The sequence below is a fragment of the Homalodisca vitripennis genome, chromosome 5 (assembly GCF_021130785.1).
Source record: "Homalodisca vitripennis isolate AUS2020 chromosome 5, UT_GWSS_2.1, whole genome shotgun sequence".
Lineage (NCBI taxonomy): Eukaryota > Metazoa > Arthropoda > Insecta > Hemiptera > Cicadellidae > Homalodisca > Homalodisca vitripennis.
In genome coordinates, this window is record NC_060211.1 from 104,954,990 (window position 1) to 104,971,068 (window position 16,079).

At 33.1% G+C, this 16,079-nt stretch overlaps 1 protein-coding gene across 5 annotated transcripts in view; it reads left to right on the top strand.

Moving 5' to 3' along the window:
- The window catches only part of LOC124362635 (serine-protein kinase ATM), a 132,802-nt gene that overhangs the window by 28,176 nt on the left and 88,547 nt on the right, over positions 1-16,079 (top strand). For all 5 annotated transcript variants that reach the window (XM_046817309.1, XM_046817310.1, XM_046817312.1 and 2 more), the window contains exons 6-9: positions 12,784-12,919; positions 13,607-13,700; positions 15,238-15,342; positions 15,668-15,892. In XM_046817309.1, the coding sequence (XP_046673265.1) occupies positions 12,784-12,919; positions 13,607-13,700; positions 15,238-15,342; positions 15,668-15,892 (560 nt within the window). The remainder of the gene's footprint in view (positions 1-12,783; positions 12,920-13,606; positions 13,701-15,237; positions 15,343-15,667; positions 15,893-16,079) is intronic.

The following is a 16,079-nucleotide window of genomic DNA, read 5'->3' on the forward strand; positions in this document are numbered from 1 at the left end:
GTGGGTATCAATGAGATGGGGCGGTAGTTAGCTGCTTGTGTGGGAGAGTCCTTTTTGAATTTAGGGTATACTTTAGCAATTTTTAGTGCCGAAGGGAAGATACCAGAGTTAAAAGACTTATTGGTGATGTCTACCAGAGGGTCCACCAGTTCATTCTCACATATCTTTAGCAATCTAGAGGATATATCATCGTACCCTGCTGAGGATTTAGGCTGCAGTGATTTGATTATTTTGGAAACTTCTTGCCTGCAGGTTTGTGTCAGTATAAGATTTGGAAGGTCTGTTGAGGGGGCTGGTAAAGATTGTTGTTTGTCTATGTTTCCATTTTTCATAATTGTTTCTTCTGCTGTTGTGGTGAAAAAATTATTCAGATAGTCTGCTATTTCTGATGGGTCTGATGTATCCTGTCCATTGATGTCAATTTTGGTCAGCTGATTTATTTCTGTTTTAGTATTCCTTTCTGAGTTGATTATATGCCAAATGGTTTTTGATTTGTTATCAGCCTCAGCAATTTTAGTTATATTGGTGTCTTGCCTTATTTTTCGGAGCTGTAAGTCATATTCCTTTTTTAAAAGGAATGCTCTCCTCTTATGTTCCTCACTACCGCTTGTGTGGTATAAGTTTTGTGCTCTTAAAAACTGTTGTTTTAATTCTGCTGCAGTTGGATCATTGACTGGATGTTTTTTGTATCTTTGTTGCCTCGTAGTAATTAGTGGACATGTATAGTTTAGTGCCTGTTGAATGGTAGTGTTAAATTTATCATATGCATCATTTGGATTTGTTGTGTTATAGACATCAACCCAGTTTTCTTGTTTCAATGTGTTTTTTAAATTGAATAAATTTCTATTGGTCATATGTCTTTTTGTCATTAAAGTGGATGGTGAGTCCATTTTTATAGCAATTCTGCATATTTGTCCTGTATGGTCAGATATACAGGTGTCTATTACTTGAACATTCAGTTCCTCTGCCATTAAGTTGGTACAGACACAGTCAATTGATGTTTGAGATGTTGGTGTTTTAGAGATACATTGGGAAATAAAAGTGTTTTACTGTAACTTAACTTACCTGGTATCAATACTGACAAATTACTCACCATATTGTGGTATTTAGATGCAAATTATTGTGGATATGCATGTAAATGGTTGTTTTGTAATGCATGATAATGAAAAAATTGTGTTTTGAAATCGACCATGTGTAGTCCTTACATCATATAATTCCATAATGACCCCAAAACTAGTAGTTTTAGCTCCTGTACTGCCAGGGGTGCCCAGCCCCCCCAAGGGCAATGGCGCATGCCCCCCCCAATCCAAGTGTAATGCCCCCCCCCAAAGTACCCCAATACCCAACCCTTTAGTTTTTAACATTAGTCAGTGTATGACAATAAAATTCACATCTTACATTATAATCTTCCAAAGGACATCATTTACCTTTGGTCTTGTGAGGAATTCTTTCTGTTTTCATTATTGTAAAAAATATATACCACTGTTTATTATCTTTTTTAGAATAGAAATAAAGTATCTTTTTGAATTTTGATATAATTTTTGACACTAGCAGTGCACCCGTTCTTTGTACGGGAGGACTAAAAAGTAGTAAACAATTATTATAGTTTTTAATATTTATATGTTTATCAAAGTACTAGATTACATCAGGAATAGCTACATGACAAATATTTTAATAGGATATTAAAAGGTCAGTAAGGGAGGCTTTGCCTTTTAAATGTTAAGGTTACTTATAAAAAGTTGAATAATAATATCATTGATAATTCTTTATTGCAAAAGAATATTGCATAGCAACTTTGGTAAACATTCATACAATTTTGGAACGTTTATAAAAAGTTAGATTCCAGCCAAAAAACCAAAAAAAGGATTGAAAAAGAATTGAAGAACTGAAGGTTAAGGTTATCAAAGGTTAAGGCAATGAAATAATAGCACTTCAATCTTCAATGTATATGTCATTTTAAACACTTTTATTTATAAGTAATTATACTGTAGTTCCAATAGCAATTATAGTCACTAGTCTAGTATGTTGCTGTCATGAAAACAATGAGATACAATTTACAGCTGATCATACAATACAATCCAAATAGTACAACATATTATAATCCAAATAGTGTTGTAAATTTTATTTCATAAAACGGCATGTATTAAAAAGTTTAATAAATGTATTAATTTAATTTTGTTTCTATTATGGTGGAGGCATCATGTTTAACAATAACCAGAGTTTTCACAAGTGAATGGAATAAACATAGCTGTAAATTAATATATAATGTTGGCAAGTTTAGGTATTCTAAATTATTTTAAATTGGAACAGGTTGTTACTGATGTTGTGTTGTAGGTTGTATTTACTTTTACATTACAAGAGTAAATAACAAAAATCTAACAAAATGTATCATTAAATGGTTTGATTTTTGGAATAAAGATATCATCTGAACAAGTACATTTTGTAAATTCTATCTACTAATACCAATAACAATAACAATAACAACTTTTACAAAAAAGAAAAAAGTAATAAAACATTACAATAGTTACTTGATTACTGTGTGGTAAATAGGGTGTAAATTTGAAAGGTTGAAATTGGCTTCATTTGATACTTTTCTTAAATTTTTGACAAAAGAAGTTTTTTTCTTTGCACACTTGAAAGTGCAAACCTGTTGATGATTTCTTCATTTGAGATCTGTTTTAGAATTTCTTTCTCGCAAGAAAGAATGAGCAAGCTTGAAAGCCAACTATCCCCCATGGTGCTTCTTAGACGATTCTTAACTATCTTCAACCGACTCATAGTTCTCTCAGCAGAACAACTTGTGACTGGCAGAGACAACAGTATCCTATAAAGTATACTGAGATGAGGGAATCCTGATAGATTCAATAGGCACCTGTATGGTCTAATGAATCCTCTTTTCACCCAGTCGTCAACATTTTTCTTTTTCTTGAACTTGTCAGTCACTGTAACGTCCTCCTGTTCTTCATCTTCAACATGGTCAGAACTTAAACTATCCTTGGGGTTAGCAGTACTGGTTCTCTCTGATTTCTTCTTCTCAGACATGACATCAGAAATATCTATGTCCAAGTGAGTAGCTTTGTAAACATCAATGAAGATGTCTAGTTCATCTACAATTAATTCCTTGTCTAGATTGTAGTATTCAAAAAGATTCTCAATTGAAGATGGATTACATTTTAGGCCTTTTTTCTTATCATCTACCATCTTCAAAATTCCATCATGAGAAAAATATCCCATCTGCGACACCATAGCCAGAGAACTTTCTGGAAATCTGTCATTTAGCTGGTTGTAGAGAGATTCAAGATTCAAGATTCAAGATATTTTATTGTCATTAAGCACAATACATATTATGCAATAGACAAAGTCAACATATTATATAGCCTACTTTAATCTAATCTTTAGTCTAGGCACAGTTATAGGACAAAATACAGTATTGCCAGCTAGAACTAAATAACAATAATATAAATGTAAATAAAAACAATAAAATTACAATTAAATAATTTAAAAATCTATACATTATGTGCTAACAATCCTAATCTTAAATTAACAATGGATTAAAAAACTTAATGAGCTAATATCACAGGCTAGGTAATCTTCAACAGTGTAAAAAGCTTTATTTTTGAGCCACTTTGCAATGGTAACTTTAAAATTATTAAGTGTAACATTCCATGCCTTCTCTGGTAATTTATTAAATAATTTTATACTGAAAAATATCTGGCTGTTTTTGGTCTTTTTCGAGTCTGACTGGGGGTAGATCGAGTAAATACTTTTTTCTTGTGCAAGTGTGTATGAACATCTTGTCTATTTATGAAACTATTCAAATTTTCTTTTACATCAAGTAATGAGCAGTAGATGTATAAAACTTGGCAAGGTCATAATTTGAAGTTCTTTAAAAAAAGGTGAACAAGATTCTTGTTTAGAAACATTTTTTAAAATCCTAATAGCTTTTTTTTTGCCATAAAAATATTTTTTTGGCACTGGAAACTGTTTCCCCAAAGAGTCACACCATACCTCAAGTGTGAGTGGAAAAATGCATAATAAGCAGTTATCAACATCTCCTGAGTAACAGTATTCCTTAGTTTACATAATAGGTATATAACTCTAGATAGTTTAGTACATAAATAATTAACATGATGTTGCCAGCTTAATTTACTATCTAGGATAACACCCAATAACTTAACAGAATCATTACTGTATTTAGTATTATTGTGTAGAGATAATGTTTAAATATTCAGTTTTATTATGATTCACTGCCCAACCCATTTGCTTTAAACCATTCTAGAGCTAATTTAAATGAACATTCTTGATCAGATTTTAAGATTTGTGAGTCTTTATTACAGTTTAAAAGAGTAGTATCATCCGCGTACAAAACAGAATTACAAGGTAGGCTAGATGAAAAATCATTGATTGCAACAATAAACAGAAAAGGTCCCAAAACAGAGCCTTGGCGGAACTCCCAATTTCACTGTTCTGAAATTGGACTTGTTCTCCCCCTGGACAACCATCTGTTTCCTGTCAGATAAATAAGATGACAATAATTGTAATGCTTTATGTTTTATGCCATAACTAAACAACTTTTTTTAACAACAACTCATGATTAATACAGTCAAACGCTTTACTTAAAATCTATCAATGTTGCAGATGATATAATCTTTTTCTCAAAATTATTTAAAATGTTTTCCACAATTTTTTTCCTATTGCTTTCACAGTATTTGATTTTTTTTATAAATCCATATTGTTCTTTACAGAGCAAATTGTTTTGAGAAAAGAAATCATACAATTGGTCTTTTAAACAACACTCAAAAATCTTACTCAGTATGGGAACCAAAGAAATGGGACGGTAACTAGCAGGATCTGCCTTGCTGCCCTTCTTATATACTGGTACTAACTTTGGAACATTTCAGTGCTTTAGGAAAAATCCCCTCAGATAACATCCAGTTGAATAGAAATGTCAATGGTTTTTACTATGTAGGGTATAATATCCTTGATGATTTTATTAGAAAACCCAAAATAATCTTCACTTTTTGACCCACTCAACTTAGATACATATTTATAATTTCAAATTTCAGTTATTACATTTAATTGGGAATGTTTTACTAGCATTATTAAATCTAGATAAATAATTACTCAAAAGCTCAATAGCAGTGTCAAAATTATTTTGCTTCAAATGTGTAGTACTAACTATATTTATAAAATAATCATTAAAGTCATCAGGTTTTATTAATTCTTCAACGCTTTCTTTCTTACAATGAATTTCCCTTTTATTATACTCCAAGCAGCTTTACATTTATTTGGAGCTCTCATAATATATCTGTCAGTGGCTAATCGTTTTTTCTTCCTTAATTCTATTTTTATTACATCTTTTTTATTTCTATATACATTTTTTTTGTGTTCAGCTTCATTTTCTGTGCCTTTACTTATCTTGAATCTATCTATCATAAAACACTGTTACTATATTTCTAAGTTTATATAGTTCAGGTGTAAACCAGTCAACCTTTGGTCTATTTCTACTTTTGATTTTGACATCTTTAACAGGACAGCATTCTTTAAGTGAACTTGTTAATATTTGTATAAAAAAATCAAAAGCATCGTCAACAGTTTTGAAAAAAAGTAAGCTGCCACCAGTCAGTCTGATTCATTCTATGTTTCAAACCTTCAATGGCACCAAAAGACAGATCTCTCACTTTTCTTTTAAGAATATTTTTGTCTGGTACTGTATTTGAAAAATGCAACTCCATAAAACTCTGTGTATATACCAGCATGATCAGATACATTTGGTTCGATAACTTGACATTTTTACTTTGTTTTTTGCTTAAATTACTAACAACATTGTCAAGGCAAGCATCTTCTCTAGTTGTATATCAAAATTATGACAATACATATTAAATGATCTTAATAAATTCAAAAAAGTAAATTTTTTTAGAAGAATCTTTTCTTACATCTACATTAAAATCACCTGTTAGTATCACAGTTGCAAAATTTTTATTTAAATATATCATTAAAGACTCCAATAATCAAAGAAACTAAAAATATTACTCTTTTGGAGTACGGTAGATGGTAACTATAACAACATCAATCTCCTTTAAATATATAGCTGTTGCTTCCAAAACAAAGACAACACAAAAATTACTAATATCTACAGTTTTATATTGGATTTTCGACTTTACAAAGATTGAGCTGCCGCCCCTACAGAGTGGTTTCTCTCTACAGTAAATACTTGGCTAATTGATAACCATTTAGTATATATAAATCAGATTCTTCATAAAAATAAACCAGTGTTCATTAAGAGTTAGGATATTCACAGTCATAGCTATCTAAAAATAAGTCTAAAACATCTACCTTATTTTTTATACATTGAATGTTAAGATGAAAAAGAGTTAGGGGTTTGGATGAGTGCTGTCTGTTTGTTCTTCTATTCGATGACCGTGAAGAGGAGGCTGCACATTTTCCCGTCAAGGTTTCGACAGTAGGTTGTAACATGTCTTCCGTACTGGGTTCTCCTGCGCTGCTCGGGTCCATGGCCGAAGGAGGTCGAGTACTGTAACTTTTCACACGCCTCATCAATGTTTACTCCAGCCAGCCAGTCCTTGACCTTTGGCATTGAAATGCATACCGTGCTTCGTGTGCATGTCCTTTGTAAGCAACACTTGCTTCCACGAAAGACACATTGCCAAAACCATTGCTTAGTTTCTTTTAGCACTAAATTGGTTTTTTTCTTGTTTCCTTATTCACACAAGACCACTCAGCGAGATCGTACCTATTTGGTAGATCAACGAGAATTACCTTTTTTTCTTTCACACTTTTCTAATGTATTTGTTATGTTGTTAATTAAAACCTCCGCTTCGTTCCGTGCCACATCATTTGTTCCACACATAATAACTAGAAAATCTTCTTTGGAAACCACTTCACCATTGATATTGTCCATGTTTAAAATTTGTTCAGCTCGGCCACCTGGTCTTACAAAGCCAACAGAATTTAGAGAGTGTTTGTTATTTAAGTGCCATGCAAGATCCTTACCATGGCTATCAGAACAAATTAATATTTTCCCTTTTGGTTCTAGGTCTACTACATAGCCCACTTCATCATTATCATCATTGTCTTGACGTAAAACATCATAAATATTATTTGAGAAAATATTTTTTTCTGTAATTTCAACCTTTGTTTTTTTCTTATATTTTTCTTGGGGGTTTGTTTTCTTACATTTAGAAAAAATGCCTGTTCACTCAGGGTCTTAGTTGAAGTTTTCTCATGGGAATTACTTAGTCTGGCAGAAAGAATGTGGTTTGATGGAAGGCTAAGTCTATTTGACGAAAGTTTCTTTTTTACAACTGTAGCATATGTTTTCCTCAGATATTTTTCTCAAATTCCCACAATTTTATTTTCAAGTTTAACTATTTCCTCTACTTTCAGCAACAAGAGATGTTCCAACTGAACTTTTTTCATCTTTGTATTTCTGTATTTCTTCTTGGGCTTTAATGAGGTCTTCGTGTAGAGATTTAATAAGGAGGTCAGAATGTTGTAGTTGTTTGTTCCAGTAATTCATTTACATCTTTCATGTTCATGTCCAAAATTTCATCTTCATTACACTCACCACAGCTCCACTTTACTTTTGAACTCTTTATTTTCCCCATAGTCCTCAGCTGTAAGCTCGGTACACTTAAGATGAAACCATTTTGCACATTTGTCTTTGCATAAAACAGCTTTCACATTTTTTGTAACATTTTTTAAGCAAACTCCACATGAATGCTTTATTTGTTTACTTTTCATCCTTTAAATTTAAATAAAACAGAGTAAACAAAGTTTAGTAAAATAAATAAATAAATAAATAAATAAAAATAAATAATAAGTAAAGCTACTTTAATACAATTATTCAACTGAGAAAAGAATAACAAATTAAATAAAGAGTGCAAAAAGTTCAGTCACTGGGAGGGATTTGAACCATGTACCCAATGCTTGACAGTTCTCTACTCTAACCACTGAGCTATCCTCAGACGTACAATAACAAGTCAGATTAGAACTTAATAGCTGGTTTACATCAGCTATTTATCAGTTCCAGACACGTTTATTCAGTTTCACTGAAAATACCTTATCACACAGTAAAAATTAAACTAATTATAGTTAGAGTTATGTAGCCTAAACTGTTTGTTTTTATAAATTCTCTTGTTTTATTTTATTTATTACTTGAAAGCTTGGAGTTACAGTACTGCTTTCAATTAAATCTAGTTTGCCCTTTTCTTTTAAGGTTATACTAATGTGATCAATTTTTAATTGAAGAAAATATTATACTTTGAAATGTTTATATAGAATAAAAACTTTAGTTTCAGGTAATAATAATGTCTTTAAAATCTTGAATTCAAATAACTTTGCTCATTTGTACTTACGAAACACCCATAAATTCATATAAAATAACTGTTTAAAACACAAGCCAAAAACCACTGTATAACAGACGACAGGTAGCAGTCCTTACAGAGAGTCTAGAACGTTGAAATAAATATCAACCTTTACTTTCTTAATAGGGTCTTCTATGCATTCCTCAATTGCCAACTCGTCCATGAATCTTTTCCTTTTTCTGATTCGTTGTCTGGTGGGTAAAGAAATGTTGTGTTCTTCAGCAAAGGAAGTAATGCCACTTTCAATCTTTTCCCACGCTGAATCTTGGCGCATGAACGCCAGTTTTTCCTGTGTTTCTTTAATAACTTTTGGGACTATACTGTAATCAATGGTAGGTGACTGAAAACAAATTGTTATGGGAGACAATATTTTGAACAAAGAAGATGCTATGTATATTGTGCTTATATTTTCAAAATCTGTCATTTGCTTTAGGAGGCCTATTGCTTTGGCTTTGGTGTTGTTGTTAGAATTCTTGTCAGTCGACAAATCTTGCAATGTATCTCTTATTGTTTCAAAACAACTCACAATGGTTTGAAGGGCGTCAGCTTTACTCGACCAACGAGTAGTCTCTACTCTTTTTAAGCGTCTCTTGCTTCTTTTTTCTCCCTTTTCTAGATTTTCGAGCAAAAGGTGGTGTCTCCTGTGGCCTGACATGAAAACATACAAATCTTCCAAGAATGAAAACAAATTCCTCATTTGACAGCATATATCAAGGGACTGCTCTACAACAAGGGCGAACCTGTGAGAGCAGCACCATACATAAAAAGCTTTAGGGTTTTCTTTTGTGACTAGTGATTTGAGACCTTTGAACTGCCCTCTCATGTTCCCTGCACCGTCCATACTCTGGCCCACTATACCTTTGGGATCAAGGTTTAGGGCTGTTAAGCATTTCTTTAGCTCTCTAAACAACATTTCCCCGGATGTATCCCCACTTGTAAAAACCTTGACCAAGCGCTCTTTTGGTTTTACGTTTGATATTGTAGTTTGTTGTGTATCATCCATGTGCTCAATGTAGCGAACTATGATAGTGGTACATTCTTTTTTACTCACATCCTGGGTAGAGTCTAGTATAATCGAATAAATGTTGGTTAAATTCACACTTGTTACAATTTTATTAACTACCACGTCACTCATTGTATTGATAAGATCAAAAATATTCCTTTAACTCAAGAAATTAGATCCCAGTCTTACATTCTCAGCTCTTGCTCTATCAATTTTTTCAAGGTAAACTCTCGCATCTGGGCTATATTTTCCTATAAGTCTAAATAACCCTAACAGCTTTCCTTCTAAAACATCGTTTTTGCGAAAGGCAATCATTTCCTCACTCAAGTAACTACAACAATCAATGACAACTGACAGGACTTCTCAGTTTTGGTCAACTGCTCTGTTACATTGTTGAGCAAGGCTTGAATCTATTCTCTTTTGTGAGATCCATTGAATTCTGGCAACCTCTGCAGATATATGATTTTTGGAAGTCTCGTGGAGTAAAAAATCTCTTTCTCCTCTATGCTCTGTCCACCCTCTGTAGCCGGTTGTTCCCCATACAGACCGTTCAGTTGGAAGTGCAAATAGTGTGCAAGGCAAACAAAATACAGCGTCCTTTTTTTTATTGTACACTAGCCACTTCCTAGGTTTCACACTGTTATTGGGCAATATACAATTTTTCCACAGAGGATTAAATTTTCTTCCACCCGTTGAAGGAAATTCTATTGATGATAAGTCTTGATTTTCCAAATTTAGAGCCACATTTATGTCTTCAGGAGAGAGCTTGAGGTTAGCATATGAAGCTGGATCACTGTGATCTTCATTAGATGAAATATCCGAGTCTGGTTCATCTACATCACTTGTTCCAAAATTGTCAGGTTCCTGTTCTTCCAGTTCTTGGTTTGATCTACAAATATATACAAAATTTGTTTAGTCTGTGAGAAGTTATTAAGCCCTAAGCTAATAGGTTTTAAAATTCTCAAAAAATGGTAGGCCTATTGCCTATAACTTCCAACATATGCCTGAAGAAAATTAACCCTTCTATGCACGCCAATTCTATGCTCTACCCGTCGATAGATAAACAACCAAGAAGCTTCTGAACTCTAACGGGACTTTGGCGAACTACAACAATATTCAGACAGTGAAGAACGTCAAGAATGTTGTACACGGTTATATTTGTATTCAGTATTTGGGTCAAACTATTTGGGTACATAACTATTAGGCCTATGTTATAACCTAACCTAACTCCACAGAGTGCTGAACAGTACCAAAATACCTATAACAGTGAATACGGCAGAACCAAATCAGACTTTGGTTTGACTCGTTAGAATACAAGCTTGGGTAAGTTAGGCTATACCATACATTTTACAAGATATTATGTTTTTAGGTAGGTTGGATACATAAAGGCTTAGTATTCGTGTTAATCGTGTTTGCCTCTATAAAACAATATAACAGCCTGCGCCCTGCGCCCAGTCCTAGACATATTAAAATTTTGACTAAGTAAAAACCGTTTTTGCCCCTTAGGTTTACATTAGTTAGTTATTACAAAGTTAGGCCTACCTTTGTGTTTCTAGTTCAGAGTCTGTGACTTCTAGTAGTGGTAGAGTAATTGCATCAGTCTCGATCTCGCTGGTAGATTTATCTTGGAAACTTTCTGATGTTGGCTCAAAAACATCTTCATCTTGGTCTTGGGTAGGCCTACTCGTCAAAGTATGAGGGATGTCATCCAGGGATGTAGATTGGCTTGGGCTTGGGTCTGGAACGTATTTTTGCCATGGGCCGTTGTCGACTTTTATTTCAACCACTTTATAATTGATTTTTAAATTGTTCTTAAACTTGTAACTATGTTTCTTCTTACAGTGATCCAACCATTTGTCTTTGCGATGGATCGTGTTGCACATCACTTCTAGGCATTTAAATTTGTACAACGTTTTTGCTCTCTTAGGCATCTTTAGTTTTAGTTATGAACAAATCACAAATCTACAACATAACATAAGACATACCATACGCATAACAAATACACGCACATTCAACCTTCATTAACGTCCGTATCCGAGCTTCTTCAAACGAGACAGTTTTGTTCTGTTGCAAAAACTCACGACTCACATTCACATCAGTACATCACTAACGGCTGTGATGTGACTGTGACAGACAAGACAGTGTTGCCAGTTGAGCCACTGCCAACCTAATCGCCCTAAACAAATAAAATATTTCTCTTAAGGATTTACACGGAGATCCTGGAGTTAGTTTAAACGGCGGAATAATATTTAGCTATGGCAATTTCGATCTTGAATCTTGATGATATGGTTAAATGATTAATCAGTACTTTTAACTTAACTGTTGAGTATAATTCTCATTTCTCTGGTTATCGTCATGGTTTAAAATGTTAACATAAAAAAAAATCATGCCCCCCAAAAAATTTTGATGGCGCAAATTGCACCATGCCCCCCCCTTCTGGGCACCCCTGTGTACTGCTACACTGTATCCTGACATTATTTAACTGTTAGGAGTTTATTTATGTTTTGGAACACAATTAATTTTTTTAGATGTTTGATATGAAGTCATATGAAGGTAAAACATGAATTGTGTGTAGAGTAAGTGCAAATCTCGTGTGTTATCTTTTTATAATTCACATATTTAAAAACATTCTTGTGTAAATTTAAAAAATTAGAAATATATGAAATTTTAATACAAAATAAGCATTACATTCAGAGAATTTGGATTGGATTGCATTTTAGGATTTTGTTGTAGTTAATTAACTTCAATCTTCAGTCTATTGTAATTATTCTCATTGTACCACTTTAAAAAAGTTGTATGCTATGTAACACAGCTTGCGGAAATGATAACTGTCCCCAAAAAGCCCAAATAAGTTGTAACTTGGTAAAAAGTTGAAAATTTATGTTGTAAATATCTCGGCTAAGTTTGTCAGCCAGCTTTGTACACCATTTAGTCCCAGTATGACAGCCATTCAAATTTAAAAAAAGTAGATAATCCTGTTATTTATAAAGCTAGAGAAAAAAATAAGGTGTTCTGGAATGCTAACAACATTTTCAAAACTTATTATAAACAACTTTGTTGTATCTCAAATGGTTTTCAACATATTGAGTACATATAAATCCCATAAGAATAGATTAATAATATTTCAGTCGTTATAAAATCTACCTACTTCTTCTGACTGAGCTGGAAGGACTATTTTACACATGGTTTATAACTGAGTCTGATTCATTAACAGTTTCTACTGTCAAACTCCAAGAGTAAACAAGTGTTATTTTTAGGTAGGTAGTTAGTATATTATAGTTTGAAAATTTGTTAAAAATAATATTACTTCAAACAATATTTTAAAGAATGTAGATATTCTTGTTGATTTTTCCAAAGTAGATTATATTGATAATCATCTTAATGACTTTTCAGATTTGTTCCAACTTCTCCAGCAGCTCTATCGAAATCCACCTCCAAAAGTTGACAAAGCAGTTATTATTGGAACCTTAAACTTTATCATTAAAAATGGAAGTTGTCACTCTTTCTTTGCTCTGGATGTTAAAAAAATGTAAGTTTAGTGTATTTTATATTTAAACTATTTGATCATTTATTGAAATGTAATCTTGCATACGCTATAAGCGTTTTGCTCACAAAATCAAGTTTTTAGCATTGGTTTTAACTGTAAATTATTAAAAATACTCATGGGGATAAGAATCATTATTCTTATGTGATTTGCAACAACTTTTGACCTTGTTCATATTTTATCCCATGTCAGGTTTCTAGATCAGCAGCCTATATGAAGTTTTAGGAAACACACAACAACATGAAAAGATATGAATAAATATGAAAAGTACTGTAATGTATAACTTATACTACACAAATTTGCTAATACAGTATTACTTATGTATGTATATATATATATATATATATATATATATATATATATATATATATATATATATATATTCTTTAGCTAGTTTAGTTAGATAGCTAAGCATTTAGTGAACAGTAAAATGATGGAATTTTATAATACTATTTATATTATTCCAACCTGATGTCTTTCACTCTTCTCATTTGCATTATTTTAAATCTGGTTTGATTTGTCCTTATACGACCAAACCTGCACATTCTATTCAGGAATTTAATAAGTTTACTTTTTGATTGAACTCTTGAAATGTGCAATTTATTTCCAGTGTATAATAATGGGAAATGAGCAGCACCTATAATTTTTAATTTTTTCTCATATTAATTTTAGGTTCCCAACTCTATGTGAGTGGATAAAGGCTGATATAAGAACACTTAATCTACAGGAGCACTTGGTCCAACTAGCTCTGACTGTGTGCCGGGTGGTAAGTAGTTTGTGAGTGACAGAGACTCTCACATAGGCCAACTTGTTCTGACTGTGTACTGGGTGGTAAGTAGTTTGTGAGTGACAGAGACTCTCACATAGACCAACTAGCTCTGACTGTGTGCCGGGTGATAAGTAGTTTGTGAGTGACATAGACTCTTACGTAGGCCAACTAGCTCTGACTGTGTACTGGGTGGTAAGTAGTTTGTGAGTGACAGAGACTCTCACATAGGCCAACTAGCTCTGACTGTGTACTGGGTGGTAAGTAGTTTGTGAGTGACAGAGACTCTCACATAGGCCAACTAGTTCTGACTGTGTACTGGGTGGTAAGTAGTTTGTGAGTGACAGAGACTCTCACATAGGCCAACTAGCTCTGACTGTGTACTGGGTGATAAGTAGTTTGTGAGTGACAGAGACTCTCACATAGGCCAACTAGCTCTGACTGTGTACTGGGTGGTAAGTAGTTTGTGAGTGACAGAGACTCTCACATAGGCCAACTAGTTCTGACTGTGTACTGGGTGGTAAGTAGTTTGTGAGTGACATAGACTCTCACATAGGCCAACTAGCTCTGACTGTGTACTGGGTGGTAAGTAGTTTGTGAGTGACAGAGACTCTCACATAGACCAACTAGCTCTGACTGTGTGCCGGGTGATAAGTAGTTTGTGAGTGACATAGACTCTTACATAGGCCAACTAGCTCTGACTGTGTACTGGGTGGTAAGTAGTTTGTGAGTGACATAGACTCTCACATAGGCCAACTAGCTCTGACTGTGTTTATAAAAACAGTACTACTCATTTTCAACAATAAGCTGTTTTATAAATCTGACGATGATATTTAATTTCGTCACAACTAACTGTGGCTTGTAACTTTTTGGCTATATTTTGATACCTGAAATAATTTTATGCAAATTTATGTGGTGAAAACTAGACGTCTCAAAGTTGACTTCATCTAACATTGTATCTAATTGTAGTAACAAATTTATCTTTATTCTGACAGTAATCATTTTGGATCAAGTAATTAGACATTAGATTTCTTGGTATATGAATTATATCAATTAGGCCGTATTAAAAGTATTTACAAATATAAATACATAAATAGAATGGGTACAATAAAATCAAACAAATTCCACTTTAATTATTTATATTTCTTACCTATAAAATTATTATCACTGTTTACACATTCTACAATTTCAGGAAGAATTTCCAGTATCTAAAAATAACTTGATTATGTAATAAGAATAATCTCAAAGATATAAATTGATTGCCTGTCTACTATAATAACCCGTATGCCTTGAGTTAGTTTACATTAAACATGATATGTTTTTGATGTTATTAAACCCACAATACAGAGTTATCTTTATATTAGACACTGAAGATTGAAGATGGCTTAGTGCCGAAACATGTGTATGTCAAATAAAATGTTTTAAAGAGGGTTTTAGTTGCCTATTTTTGATACTAATAGGATATATTTTGTAGAACATGTAATGTAATATATTTTTACAGTGAAACAGAAAGATTTATTTCATATACATTTTTCAGCTCCAGTTTGAATGCCGAATGGCCATATGCAAATTTGGAGAAGATGTCATGTCAGACTTTCGAAACATTTATGACCATAGAGCTGATGGAGTTTCAAAAAAGAAGGTAAAGGCATGTTTTCAGAACTGGATTGTTTTCCCAAAAGAAGTAGACGTCTGAAAATAAAGAACAAGAAAGAATCAGTAAATTTATCATTGACTATTTTACCTTTTATTTTCTATATTGTTATATTGTCAAATTATGATTAATAGCTGACAGTATAATTTTATAGTCAGAAGCCTCGTAATACAGTCATCATTAGTTAACTGTAATCATTCACAAACACATTGTTTTTACTTTATTGAATAATGCTTCTAGTACATTTTTATTTGTACATATTGAGGATAGATTCACGTTTCCTACTTGTCTTATGAAACTGTTGAATACCTAGGATCTGTTGCTGGACTGGTTTGTGCTACAAGTGCGAGTCCACCACCCTGGAGGAGCGCAGCGAGGCTCAGACGCAGCACACGCTGGACAGTGGGATGTCTGGACACGACAGCTGGGCTGGATGTATCAGCTAGTGATAGCTGAAGTCAAGGCAGTACAACGCCACAGGACCATCAGACATTTGCGGCCAAGCTTTGTCACACTTGCAGTCGCAGTTTGCAAACAGGTAAAGCTCATTCTAGTTCTGATCGGTTATGTTGGGTTTTCAATAATTCTGATTGTTAAAAAAATAATTAATAGATTATAATCTGCATTATTGAACTTTAATTTAAAGTGCTATAGATTTGTGACATTCAAAGGTAGGACTTTTGGAAGACACAGTACAAAATTGAAAATAGCAAATAAACCGATAC